The following is a 14,906-nucleotide window of genomic DNA, read 5'->3' on the forward strand; positions in this document are numbered from 1 at the left end:
CAATTTGCACTGACTTAATGAACTGACCACTTAATGAACTGACCACCCCAACTTTCATCTGGAACAATTAGTTTATGGAGGCCATGACGTGACCTAAGCTGTCAGACTTTTAATAAAGGACAATTCCGGCTTAACCATTTTGATATCAGTGTTGATTTTAACAGCAAATTTTGATTTTAGTTTTAGTCTCTTGAATAGTTTTCATTTAGTTTTAGTCACATTTTAGTCACGTGGAATGTCTTAGTTTAGTTTTAGTCGACTAAATATCATAAGATTTTAGTCGACTAAATCTACAGTTGATTTAGTCAGCGGGCTTTGATGCCGTCGTAATGACTGATTTTACACTTGCTGAAAATAGCCGATCTACAAGCACACAACACGTCGTGCTAGATCGGCAAGTGTAAAATGACTAATACTGGATCTCTTGTCCACTAGTCCCTTCCTAACATTTTAGGTCACATTCATACCAGAGAGCTTTGCTGCGATTAAAACGAATCCTGCTGCGCATTTTCAGAAAGTGCACTTCGTTTGGCAGGTGTGAAGGCTCATTCGAATCGTAATGCGTATCAAAGAACCGCATTATACTCGGGGGTTTCGCTTCGCTTCCAATCGCACTTGATTACGATTCGTTGCAGGTGTGAATGCAATCCGCAGTAAATAAAGGAAATGAAGCAAACAATGTGGCGGGTGAGGAGCTGAACACAGTTGGAGACGGAGAAGGCATATTTTATGCAGCGCAAAGATGTCCCGTTACCGTGGATAGACGTGGTCGAATGAGGAGACTGAAGCCCTGATCGAAATGAGGACGAGTACATTAATCAATTGCTTAAGAAAACACATAAACACTGCAGTGCAGTGTAATAGTATTATAGCCTACAGAATATTCTGTCTGTCTGTGCGTGCCGTAAACATGGAGTGTGGGGACTAGTGGGGAGTAGGAACTTTCATCTCAATAAACGTGTAAACATTTTGCGCTGCTGTCTGTTATATCAGTGCGCTCAGCGCTGTGCCTCCATGCCCAAAAGAACAGTGTGTGGCTGCGTGCGTATAGTGAGAGAGCGAGAGAGAGAAAGGGGTCCCATGCACGTTATGAGTATAATTTTATCACCATAGATTTCACTGTGTAGGCTAGTTTATGAATGAAACACATTGATAAAGATCCCCCCTGCTGCGTTTCCAATTGCAGCGGATGACAGCTGTGTGAAGGCAAACCGCAGCAAATGAAATATGCAAGAATCCCAAATTCTCAAATGTATCAAATGGTATAAATTCCAAGTCCAGTGTAGTTGCTGTGGCTGTCATCTTACCAATCAATCATCTCTGATGATTGGCTGTCATCTTACCAATCAATCATCTCTGATGAGAGAGAAATGAGAGCATTCCACACAGACTGCATATTGCATAAAATAAGCAAACATTTGTATGCCTGCAAGTATCTTGCCGCATACGCTAAATTTGAATGCCTGATTTTTTTCCCCCCCTACACATCTGTCTTTCATAATGACCAGATACGACACACAGTGTTTTGACCCAAAGGGGCTTCTGTAGGAAGACCCAGCTCGCATGCTCTGAGCTACGGTGTGTTCTGGATCTATTTTTTTTCTCTCCCAACTCTACTACCGGTTGTTGAATATATTAACATCAGATTACAGTAAGAAATGCGCTGGCCCCCGAATTCACCTTTAACCCATTTTGTCCGGGAAGTTGGGAACCCCTTTTGGTGTTTTAAGCATTGTGTTATACTTTAGCTATTGAAAAATAGCAGATCTACAAGCTCATAGCGCGGCACCGAGTGCCGCACTACGAGCTTGTAGGTCTGCTATTTTTTTAAAATCTTGAAAATGTGGCACAAATCTTTGCTTCTGGGGGTGCCTGGAACGACATATTTTCATTGGGGTCCGCAGCCAATTACATATACTGTAATATTGCGGGTCCTTGACATGAAATTGTTTGAGAACGACAGAAACATGGATTTTTCAAGAAAACTATCAAGATTTAGAAGACATTTGTAGAATCTGTTATCAGGTCTATGGGTTAAATATAGGTTATCACCCTGCTGGGCATTCATTGTTGCCCGAGACTATCTATCTGAGGGCTGCCATATCCATCATTGCCATGCCGGACCATCATTTTGTTCATCACCAAAATAGCATTAGTAGATTAACATTGTTGTTGACAGCTAGCAACTGCCCCGGCAATCAAAATGCTAGTCTAGTCTAGCTGAACATACACATAGCGTGTGCTGCTATAGCACGCTTCACCCTTGTTTTCATTCTTTTTTTTACACTGGCAGGGTTTACAGAGTTATTTCCCAGCAACTCCCTGCCTTATACGGATACAGTTATATACATATTCTCACCTGGGAGCTTCCCAATCTTATATACACTATGCCGGCGTACTGTAAGTGTAAATATACAGTACATCTCACACAGCCACTGAGCATGCCTCGCTGGAGCAGTTGGGGGTTAAGTGCCTTGCCCTTCCAACGGTGGGTATTGCCGGAGGGAGGGCTGACTGTTGCTCATTCATTTCACTGCCCAGTGCCTACTGGGTAAAGCTCAGAAGTGATATGTCTACGTTAATGCATTAGGCAATCTCTGCAATGCTACCCTACGGAAGGTCATCATTCATGAGCTCATCATGCACACTGGAGGGTGGAGCCAAGACAGTGATGGTCCGGACTGAGCACAACTACGGTCGCATTTACTATGAAAACCTGCATCTTCCGTTAGTCACGCCTCCATATATGGTCATGCGAACCGGAATTGGTAGACGGCACACATGTTTCCTGGAGCTGGGGGTATGCAAGGCGTTGCCCAGTAACCGGGCCAGTGTTACGGTTTCAGCTAAACCATTTCATATCGATAAAAGTACCTTAATTGACGGAGAATTCCGACAAAGGCAGACAATGGTTGGATTTTAATTGACAGAGGCAGCTAAATTGTTAAAGTGATTGTGACGCTTGATTAAATAATTATGCTGTAGGTAGGGGACCCCCTGGGGGTCCAGATGACAGTGAAGTGACAATGTAAGCACTTACTGGACGCTGTGAGCATGCAGATCGGCTATGTTCACAATACTTATCTGAGGAACTGAAAATGTAATGCCTCAACAACTCTTACATTCCAAGTGCTTATCAGGTTGGGGGGGGGGGGGTCCCCAGTTATTTTGGGTGGTCATGGCGTGAAAAGGTTGAGAACATCTGCTCTAGGCCACCACTGACGCCGAAGATGGACAGCCACCATTATTGGCAGCCTGTAGTAAAGCAATTTTTGACACACATTAAAAACGTGTATAAGCCGTCTGCCTGTAACGTGAATGTGTGGGCAGCGATAGGACAATTGCATTCCCTCACCTTGTTCGCTTCAAGGCCTCGTTCGACAAGTAGACAAGTACATACTGTACACACAAATCCACCAGTATTTTTAAGCTGATAGATTTTCCCAGGCCAAAGAAAGTTATCAGGACCTCACACAAGAGCTTGTCAATAAGAGAGAGAGAGAGAGAGCGTGGAGGAAAAGTATTTCCTTTTTTTGTGTGAACATTTCACATACATGATGACTATGTGTTGACTGTATCCGAGAGTACAATCATGATACGAAGTTGTGAACATATAGAAAAACATTATCAAGTCAGCCTCCCTTTTACAAATATACGGCACGCGCGTGCATGTGTTGAGCTTAGACACGCCTGTACTCCAGTACAAACAGCACGGAAATTACAACTATGCATGCATGATTGCATGTACATCACTTACTGTACATGGAACCTTTTTCATATACGAATAAAATATATACGCATATACCGGTATATGTATCCATTTAAAAGCAAAACATGTCAACCATTGTAAACAGTGAAAAACAGATGCAAATGCCAATGGCTTTGTTACAAGAAATTATTTGAATAAATCATGAACACATGTAGAGGAACTCATGCTGACAGAAATGTGCTGTGCGTGTTCACACATTTTAAATTGTTTATGCCTTACATAAAGACTAAAGCCTAAATACTCCAAAATAACAATGCCTTTACATACACTAGTGACACATGGACATACATTGACAAATATGTCTAAAGAAGGCTAGACCGGGCTGAGAAGCGACAGGCATTATGGTTTAATAAAAGACAGTCCACCATAATAAAAAATGCATTGTGTATAGTGTTCCTTCATGGAGTGCTCTGAGGCTGGAATAAATGTTTGCAAGACATCATTGTACAACTGAGGAAGGGGAGAGAAAGCTGAACGAACTCTTCCAGAGGCAGATAATAGTGGCAGAAATTGTGCATTTAGTAAAATGTCTCCACTTTCTCACGAGATTAACACAGACGTCATTCTCCTCACTCCACTTCCTCCAGTGACTATGGCAATGAAGGGATTTTCCATAGAAATGCTGTGAACGCCTGTTTGAGTGAGTGTTAGGTTCTTGATCCGACCAGAGCGCTTTAGAGGAATTTCTGGTGTTCTCCTGAATGTGGTGACCTATCGATTTCTGTTTGGCTCACTCACTGGTTGTATGCAGCCTGTCCAGACGAGGTCAGAGGCTATCAATCGGCCAATAATCAAAAGGGTTACACGACTGCATTCCAAAGCCTCCTTCCGACGCATTTCCATTCCGACTGGCCGCATCACTAACCCTTGTCCCTAACCCTAAATGCACGCGGAAGCCACACGCCTGTCGGAACGCCACTAAGTCCCCAATCATAAGGTCACTTTTCCTTTGCGTCTATTTATCACTATCAGCCTCCGGCTGTTTCACAACCAATGTCCACATGCAACGTGTCACAGTTACATAGCCTCAGGCCGAAGGTCTTACACAACTTGAACACAGAGGAAACCACTTGGACAAAGTAATTGGCTGTCTGATTTTTTTTTTTTAAATAGTCACCCCAATCGCACTCAATCCATCATTACCACCACACACATCAGAAACATCAGCTTTGAGTCAACAACCTAATGCACTTGAACCACAGAGCGAATGGATCTCATGTAAGCTAAGAATTGTCCTTGGAGAGCTTTTAGGTTTGTTACAACGTTTCTGAGAGTATACATAGAGTGTAATTGGAATAAAAAAAACAAGGTGACTCTGCAAGTTTTCGTACTATTTGAGTTCAATGATGATTATTACTCATATAATACTTTTCAAAAGCAGTTTACAAAGTGCTGAACAGACATCGGCAACATTATGAAAATTACAAAAATGTAATTGTAGTCGTCGACAGTCTGCTTGCTGTCACCTGGAAACAAGCCTATAGGTGGGTTATGTGTACAGGAACCATAACACCTGCTCTGGTTCACTGAGTTCATCATCTATGTGTCACCCATGAACTTGGCCGTACCGTGTGATATACAATACATACAGTACCACATGCACGCACAAAAGCACATGGCACACAGCTTGCGCGCACACACACACACAGTCACACACACACACACACACACACACACACACACACACACGCACGCACGCAAACAAACATGATTGTCTGCACACATGTGATGTTTCACACACATGCCAAGGACAACATGCATACACCATACAGTTCCAGAGTCATGGAACATCAGAGTGCAGGGGTCTTCTAGCTCTAGCCTGCCAGACTGATAACGCTATGTGTCTGGTCAAGGCCAGGCCAGGGTCAACAGGGGGTCTGGGTCTACAGGTCAGTGGTTGCCAGATTTTGCAAGACAAACAAGAGACCAGGTATACTGTATATGAAAACAAGGCCAAAATAAGCAGCCACACTCGTGCCTTATAATAAGCGGACATGGCAACACTAGTACAGGTTGGAGTATTTAAAGGTTGGTGTTGACGTGAAGCAGACACCTGTTCCTTCTGGAAGCATCGGGGTAAGAACGCTGCTCCTTCACTCCCTTGTTTTTAATTAGAAACAAATAGTATGTATCTTAGACATGGTAAGAACTCTGCTCTTTCACTCCCTTGTTTTTAATTTAATTTAATTGTATGTATCTGAGAGATGTCCTCTTGAACGTGTAAGAAACATTATACAGTAATTCATACGGTTATGTATAGTGGACCCGGGACCCATTTGTGGGAACTTTAATTACTAGTTACTTATTATGACAAAACATACAGAACCACTTCAGCCCTAATAATATAAATTTTGTGCGACTCTTGTCTTCTCGACACTGCAGAAAGAAGACAAGAACGAAAAATAAATACAAATATGTAATACTAGAATTTCGCCGGCCTTCGGCCGGCGAATCCTAGTTACATTGCAGCGCAATATGGGAAGAAGGAAATTCTCAGTAGTGTGCCCTGCACATATGTAGTAACGGATGGGTTATAAAGTATTAATAATAACAGAAAGTGTTTTTTATTTCTCATAAATACGCAAACATGGTGAAACAACTACAGTCACAGAGAGCAGTGCCAAGGTAGCTGCTGCCTGCTAACGATGCAAACAACAGCCTTGCCTGTCGTGTGTGTGTGTGTGTGTGTGTGTGTGTGTGTGTGTGTGGGGGGGGGGGGATAGCACTAATTTTCGACATTTTACTGTGTCATAAATATTTACATCTGTAGCCTATATTGTGATTACATTTGACCGTACATTTGACTCTTGTGTTATATTCTTGTGAAATATTCAGTAAAGTATTGTGGTGAAATATTCACCCCAAGTTGATAAGATATGCAGAGAATATAATACCAAGAACCCCCAGTTTGAAATGCATTAGGCCACAGACCCCCATTTGATACCATTTGCTCTCTGGGAAAATCAGGGTCCATTTGGTTCCATTTGTATGCTCTTGGAGTATGATGACTGCTAACAGTATTATCATAAAATATGTCTCAGTTTGAGGATTCAAAAAAACATATTTCATATGTGTGAGCTTGTAAAGTAGAACGTTCAACCTAGAGACAGTGTTGCCAAGTCTGATCATTATAAGCTACTTTGGACTTGTTTATCTATTGGTAGTCCTTGACATGGAAATGTTTGAGTTCCACTGCTCTGAAACAACATTAGACAACAAAGTTTGACAGTCAACACTATAATTGATTATTTTAAGACTAATTTCCGGACCATTTCTGATTTACCTACTTTGAACTGGCCTATTAACATTTTTATAGACCTGGTTGCTTGTTTCACTCTCACATCCACGATATGTGGCAACCCTGGTTTGTTTTGGTTTGCGTGTGGATGTGTTTTTGTGTTGCTTTAGCATCTTTATCACAGTAGCTATCAGAGGTTGCAGCAGCTGCTGCTGTCATGAAAACGCAAGTTTCTGTCCCAGAAGCTCACGTTAGGTCTGCGCACACTGTATGTTGCTATGGCAACCTGTCATCAAATGCTGCTAACGTTGTGGTCAGCACTGTTAGCATGTGTGCTATCAGGCAAAAGCTGAGATAGATATAAAACTACTGGCCAAAATGTCATACAAAACACAACAACTAAAATCGGAATGTAATTGTGACCTACAGACCATCATGATTTGCTTGCTGGACCTATAATTAATTTATTTGCATTAAATTGCCACTCGCCCATATAAATAAAAAGCAATAGCCTGCATGTGTGTGTGTGTGTGTGTGTGTGTGTGTGTGTATGTGTGTGTGCGCGTGTGCGCAAGACAGACGTGCGTGTGTGTGCAGGCTGAGAGCTGGTGACTGTGATTGACGTGTGAGCTGGATAAATCAGTGAGAGTTGGAAAAAGCGCCCGCAGAGCCAACTCGCAGGCAGTGCCTCAGGCCAGATGCCCGAGAATCGGTACAGGAATCTCTGGGTCACCAGTTTTGGTGTGACACACACGGCTTCCACATTTAGCTTCATACTGGGTGAAAGTGGCGTTCCAAAAATTATTTTTCCCCTCGGAATTCTTATTCACAATGAGATGGAGTTGAGGTGTTTGTGTTTGCTTGCTGGAGCTATAATTAATGTATTTGCATTAAATGTCCACTCGCGCATCGAAGTAAAAAGCAAGATGGCTGCCGATTGCGAGCGGAGAGACGGTGAGAGTAGTGACGTGTGAGCCGGGGGCGGGCCTCTGACAACAGCATGAACACAGGGCAGTGTTGCCAGGTTTGCGAATTGTAAGCGAGTTGTAGTGTGTGCAAGTAGCCTGGTTAAAAGGCCTTGTTTCTGCCCGTGTTGGGGCAACAGAACATGTCGACCAGTTTCTGTCAACCGCTTTTGGTCAGGTGACCAACTCCACAAATGTTAAATTAGATAATACAATAATAATAGGTAATGGGCCAAATACTATATATTGTCGTGAACCCTTGTGCGCATATGTCCATAACGTTTACTTTTCAGGAAATGTATCCGTTTCATAAATAGCAGATCTAAAAGCTCAATGTCGTGTCGTGAAGTCACGCATCGTGGCAAATTGGGAGCTTGTGGATTATTTTCACTACTTCCGTGTAACAGTCTTCTACGACAAGGCAGGGCGTTCATTTAGGAAGTAAATAAAACATAAAAAGTAGAAAAGATTTGAGGTTTATGCCCGACAACTCTGTCTGTCTGTGTGTGTGTGTGTGTGTGTGTGTGTGTGTGTGTGTGTGTGTGTGTGTGTGTGTGTGTGTGTGTGTGTGTTTAGGTCTGTTCCAGTCATGTTTGTGTTGAGGTTCTCCTGGGCCGTGTTGGCCCTCCTACTGGTGTCCTCTGCCAGGGCTGAAGAGGTTAACACCTTAGAGGTTAACACGCACGCACGCACGCACAAAACAAATCTTACAAAATGTCAAGCTGTTATTATATGACGTTACTTGACTTTTTATGACAACATTTCATTCATGTATTTCTCTTTTCCTGTGGCTGTCTACTCACTTCACTGTGGCTGTCTACAGGAAGGTAAGACACATAGGGCTGTATTTTGCGTGTCTTAAGTACCAGGTCTTATTCCCTAACTTGAGTAAACTAAAGACCTGGAGGCGTGATCAATGCCATTTGGCTATTCTGAGTGGCCAAAGAGCATTGACCACGCCTCCAGGTCTTTAGTTTACTCAAGTTAGGGAATAAGACCTGGTACTTAAGACACGCAAAATACAGCCCATAATATGATTTACAATTTGAATTACATAAAACATAATTTAGGTTTCCATGTCAGTAGAATGTTTTATGTTATTCCTATACACAATACACATACACGCACAATCTAGGACACGTGTATTTATGTATGTATGTACACGTTTTAAGTCTTAAGTATAGCTTTTAATAAGTGTTTCCTATTTTTGGAACGTCGTTTTGGCCAGTGTTATTTCGTTTTAGTATGTGTTGCTGGCTTGCACTGTCACTGTCACCGAGATAAATAAAATACCCCAAAATGTTCTGGCGGACCCGTCTAATTTTGTGGAACCTCGTGCCATCGGACTGCATTTTCGCGTTACTCTTTCTTGATTTCTTGTTCTAATTGTGTGACTACTGTGTCTGTTCAGATGTTGCTGAGATGGAAGAGGACACGACAAGGGAGCTGTCTGTAGGAGAGTTACTGACCAGAGCTAACAGAGACCGCAGTATGTACTACACACTGTAACACACAGTAAAAGATCACACACGTGTGAACCGAGTGGTGCAACTCCCCTCTCTCCCCCCCCCCCCGTCCTCTCTCTCTCTCTCTCTCTCTCTCTCTCATTAGCAGCAGGCACAGCATACCGCTCTCTATGTTTCTGGCGCCCCTTACTGGTATTAATAAGTCACATACTCGTGTCGTTCCAATTTCACGCATGCGCACACCACTCGTGCTCATACACACAGGTACACAGACATTGCTGGTTGTAGGAATGGTTGCACCACTCAAAAAAAAAAATTTGAGAAAATGGTGCATTTATATAGCGCCTTTATCCAAGGCGCTTTACATAGATTGTGCATTACATTCACACACCGATGGCGGCGGAAACCACACACCAGGGAGGAGGGCTTGTACAGTACAGTACAGTACAGTACAGTACAGTACAGTACAGTACAGTACAGTACAGTACAGTACAGTACAGTACAGTACAGCACAAGTACAGCACAAGTACAGTACAGCACCACTCAGTTCAGACTGGTCAGACTTTTTCTTTCTTTCACCTAGTCTCACACAGCCAGATGATTGGAGATCACTGAAAGTCTGAGACCCTGAGGCTGATTCTAAACTTGTCTTTCTGTGTCAGTGGTTCTCAAACCTTTATGCCAGGGACTCCTGTCACTGCTCACTGCACTGCAACTTATTTGGCCGCCGACCCCCATCTCAAAATATTTTGTTCCAAGGACCAATTGTTTGTTTGCTTAAATATATTGTATATATTCAATTTCAAACTTAAGATTTGCACATCTTTTCACGATAAAAAAAATTAATAGCAGATCTACAAGCTCATAGATGTGACACGCTATGAGCTTATTTTTTACAAGCATAAAATAATGCTTTCTCACTCAGGGTCCAGTCAACCCAATTCATTGTTATCTCACGCTTGCACCGTCCAATAACGTACGTTCTCCCTCTCACGTGACACAGCCCCCAACTTCTACGAGCCCAGACTTATCGAAGGAGACATTGCCGTCAACGAGGCGGGGAAGAACGCCGATCCCTGCACCTCTTATGGATGTCTGTGGGAGAAATGGAGCGACGGGAAAGTCTACATCCCTTACTACATCGCAAACCACTACTGTATGTATATATACTGTACACTACATACATGACTACATCCAGAACCATTAGTGACCATATTTGACTGAGGGTACATCTATTATTACATACAGAAACACTACTGGATGTAGCATGCATTCATTTCATTACAATCGGTGCCGGGATTTCTTTCATAATAACAGCTCGGGGCCGCGCAGATGCCCGAGAGGCATGTTGAAGTCAGAAATGAAGAGCTTAGTATATCCATCTGATCAAAACCACGGAGAGCGCCCTAGATTAGCAGATACGAGGCGAAGAGCGAAGAGTATGGTGGCCTTGGAGTCCAAAAAAACCAACTCTGAATATTCTTCTCTCGTTTGATATCATTGAAGATGCGCTAGGACGTGTCCACACGTCAAAGCAATCGGTTGGATTGCTTATGACGTGTGGGCACGTCGGATGGACGAACCTGTCAAATATACTTTTTCACTGCCACATTTTTCACAATAACCATTTCACATAAATGTGTGGTGCGACCACTTATGTGAATACATTTTTTTCCCCACTCCTGTCAAAATGATACGGGCACTTGGAGTGAATGCTTTGGAGCGAAATTGTATTTCCTTTCTGTCATTTTTATTCTAATGTATAAAATGTCATGACTAGCAAACAAAGCCAGCAGGCAAAATGGTTCAATGGTTAAAGTTGTTAAATGAAAGCAAATTAAATCTTTACACAATAATACTGATGCCTAACTCCTCTGGATTTAAAGTCAGGGCCTTGTCACACATAGACCCTTTTAAAGTGTGCCAAGACGTGGACAAACAGAAAATGGACTCCGCTCCGCTGTGTCGGGACGGACGGAGCTCGTTACTTCTTATTGATAATGAGCACCTTATTACTATAACATCACCATGTCTCTTCAGCTGTTTCACTTGCACTACATTTTACTAGGGCCTTCAAATACAGTACTTTTCTAACAGACAGGCGAGTGACCTTTTTTTTTACATTTTGAAGATAATATTGAAGAAACTGTTGACTAAGCGTCATTTTGTTTCCCCAAGCAGCGCTACAGTATAGTTGGCAGGTATCAATTCCACTTTTAGACAGACATGTCATGCCAGCCTGGTTGATTAGATTACATTTTTGTCTTGGTTTAAACATGACGTCATGGGCCGCTATGCTCGATAACAGGCTGGACAAGCCCAGAGCATATTGATACCGGGTACTCAATAAATGTGTTATCGACTTTGTAATCCTTAGTTATGTTTTCCATACCTTGTTTTCTTGTTTTCCATTCCTTCTACAGCCGTCTCTAAGCAGGCTGTGGTTCGATGAAGCTCTCCATTGTTACATGTTGAAGCGAACTGGCAGTGTGATTCATGCATGGTGTTCTTTTGCTCATCAGCCTCCAGAGAGAAGGCCATCATCGAGCGCGGTCTGCAGTCCTTCTCCCAGGTGTCCTGCATCCGGTTCAGACCCTACGGAAACGGAGACAGCGAATGGCTCAGCATTGAGTCCGACAGCGGGTAAGGGGGAATGACACCTGTTGCTTCTGGGCTCGGCTGTGTGCTCCTTCGGTTTGGGGTTGGACTGTTGCTCTTCACATAAATGGTACGGTAAATCCACAACCCAACAACAGGGAAAACAGTCTGTCTAAGAACAGTGTTCAAGTGTGGCAGACCAGCCTGGTGACAGGCAGTGTTATAAGGCCTGGTTCAACAGTATAATTGAAAGTTTATCGACAGTTTTACAACATCTCTGCTCTTTTACATGGACCGAAATGAAATGTACTTCCAAGCCTACTACTTTATAGAATCAGTCTGCACTCACACTGAATTTTCTTATGTATATATATATATATATATATATATATATATATATAATTTATTTTATTCACTGCAGCAGGAGTCTCTGACAAACGGACACATTTCGGCTACTCATGCATTCATCAGCATTTATCTATCTGCGCGTACTAACTAGGTCGTGACATCACCGTAGCTAAAAGAATAATGCCACCTGGCTTTTCATCAGTTGTGTTTATAGTGGTTACTCCTATACGTGTAACCTCCTGTATTTGTCTACAGTTGCTACTCCTATGTGGGTCGCCAGGGCGGCGGTCAGACAGTGTCTCTGGCTCGCCAGGGCTGTTTGTACCACAGCACCGTTCAGCACGAGCTGCTCCACGCTCTGGGCTTCAACCACGAGCAGACACGCAGCGACAGAGACAAGCACATCAGAGTGATGTGGGAGAACATCAGCCCTGGTAGGAACACCACCCTACAGCAATACACTAAACACAACATGACACAACACTATGAACTGTCAGAAACGCACAACAGACACACAGTCACATCAGAGTATACTGAGAGAACATTGATCATCCCTGGTAGGAACACGACCCTAACATAATACACTACAGCATAACACTATCTGCAGTGAAATACATACATTATGGTATTTACAATCTGATCCATGCTCAGCACTGAACCAATCAAAGTCACTGGATTCGTTTAAATATTGTCACTCAGTGGAGTTAAGAATTCAGAATCTCAACAACATGAAAGAGACACTGATGTCTCCATGACATGAAAGAGACACTGATGTCTCCATGACATGAAAGAGACACTGATGTCTACATGACATGAAAGAGACACTGATGTCTCCATGACATGAAAGAGACACTGATGTCTACATGACATGAAAGAGACATGACACAGGGCCAAACTGAGGGGCAATGACAGCCATTCGTTGTCTCCCTGAAATTCCTGCCCTGTATGAACACAACATACAACTTATCAAACATATCATACATCATATCATACATCATAAAAACCATGAACAGATAATACACGTCTACTAGGGTAACACCATCAATGGTACCGTAGCCCCCTTTTTGAAACTAGCTCCTTGCCACTCGCCCACACACTTCCACACTGATTAAACATCCTCTTAGCAAACGTTGCAATAAATGGATATCTATCCATCTATCCGTCTCTATTATTTATAACTCTATGCTCATACCGAGTGGAAGTGTAGGGCGAGTGGTGAGGAGCTAGTGCGTGCGTGCGTGCATGCGTGCGTGCGTGCGTAAAAAGCTGGACCTTTACGCAGGCTGTAACTGATGACAACAACAACTCACTGTATCACATCTATGATCTTGTTTCTCATTAGGTTATCTGTAATTCTATGCTGCATCTCACTTTTCCAGAAAATAAATACAACTTCGACAAGATCAACACTCTGAACCAGAACACTGGCTACGACTACGGCTCTGTCATGCAGTATGAGAGGTCTGTCTTTAAACATCTAAACCCTTAGACCTTACTCTGTCTGTGTGTGTACTTGTACTGTTGTAATCCATGTAACTCGAGAACCGTTCGCCCCACCGACTTCAATTGCATTGGTGTGGTTTACCTTAGAAACCGTTTTGTCCCAACCCAACGCTTTGGTGTGGTTTGGTGTGGCTTAAGCATCACAGTGACACTTATTGTCCACTGTGTTGTGGACTGTGGTGATGTTTCATTCGTTCTTCCAGGTATGCCTTCTCTAAGAACGGCCGCGCCACCATGGTGCCCATCCCCAACTCCAACGTTGCCTTCGGAGAGGCTCAACAGATGAGCCAGGCCGACATCGACCGGCTCAACAGACTGTACAAATGCTGTGAGTATCACTGATCTATATGCACTATACAGGGTGTGAGTATCACTGATCTATATATGCACTATACAGGGTGTGAGTATCACTGATCTATATGCACTATACAGGGTGTGAGTATCACTGATCGATATATGCACTATACAGGGTGTCTACAAACAAAATTGTCGTTGGCGATTCACATGAATGAATGAATCCATGCTTTCTGCTGTTCCAGGAACAGGAAGTTCTTCTGACCTTCATGCATGGAGCTTCCATCCATCAGAACACCCTGATGATCCATCTAGAAGTCCACTCACCCAAACATCACCGACTGGAGCTTGGCATGAATAAAGCTAATGAACTTGAAAAGACGCTTCCGACTGATTATTTAACTGTTCTAGACACCCGTCAAGGCTGTGTCCTCGGTCCCTTCCTTTACACCTACTCTAACACTCAAACTTCTCAAACATTTTTGTCCAAATTCTATTTTTGCCACAGACATACAAAATGGATGGAATATTTCTATACCAGAGGTCTGTAACTCAGAGTGTACAAATGGAACCAAATACAGGTCCATTTGGTTCCATTTGTACGCTCAGAGTTAAGGGGGTCCTTTCAAATAAAAACATTGAGAACCACTATTACTAGTTGGACTCCTAATGTGCCATAGTGTCAAAGTAAATAAGTGGCCTACATATTCTGAAGAAAACTCAAG

The 14,906-nt window shown here is 42.8% G+C and overlaps 1 protein-coding gene across 1 annotated transcript; it reads left to right on the top strand.

The window, feature by feature from the left end:
* Positions 1-5,607: 5,607 nt before the first annotated feature.
* Positions 5,608-14,229, top strand: LOC308321322 (hatching enzyme 1.2-like; the record flags this gene model as incomplete). The annotated part of the gene is made up of 8 exons (XM_080772163.1): positions 5,608-5,658; positions 8,796-8,799; positions 9,384-9,461; positions 10,442-10,594; positions 11,961-12,081; positions 12,640-12,818; positions 13,764-13,845; positions 14,091-14,229. The coding sequence occupies 8 exons, from the start codon at positions 5,608-5,610 to the stop codon at positions 14,227-14,229; spliced, it is 807 nt and encodes a 268-aa protein (XP_080628289.1).
* Between the last annotated feature and the right edge of the window lie 677 nt (positions 14,230-14,906).

This window comes from Protomyctophum bolini (genome assembly GCF_963924005.1).
Source record: "Protomyctophum bolini genome assembly, chromosome: 9".
In the NCBI taxonomy this organism is placed as follows: domain Eukaryota; kingdom Metazoa; phylum Chordata; class Actinopteri; order Myctophiformes; family Myctophidae; genus Protomyctophum; species Protomyctophum bolini.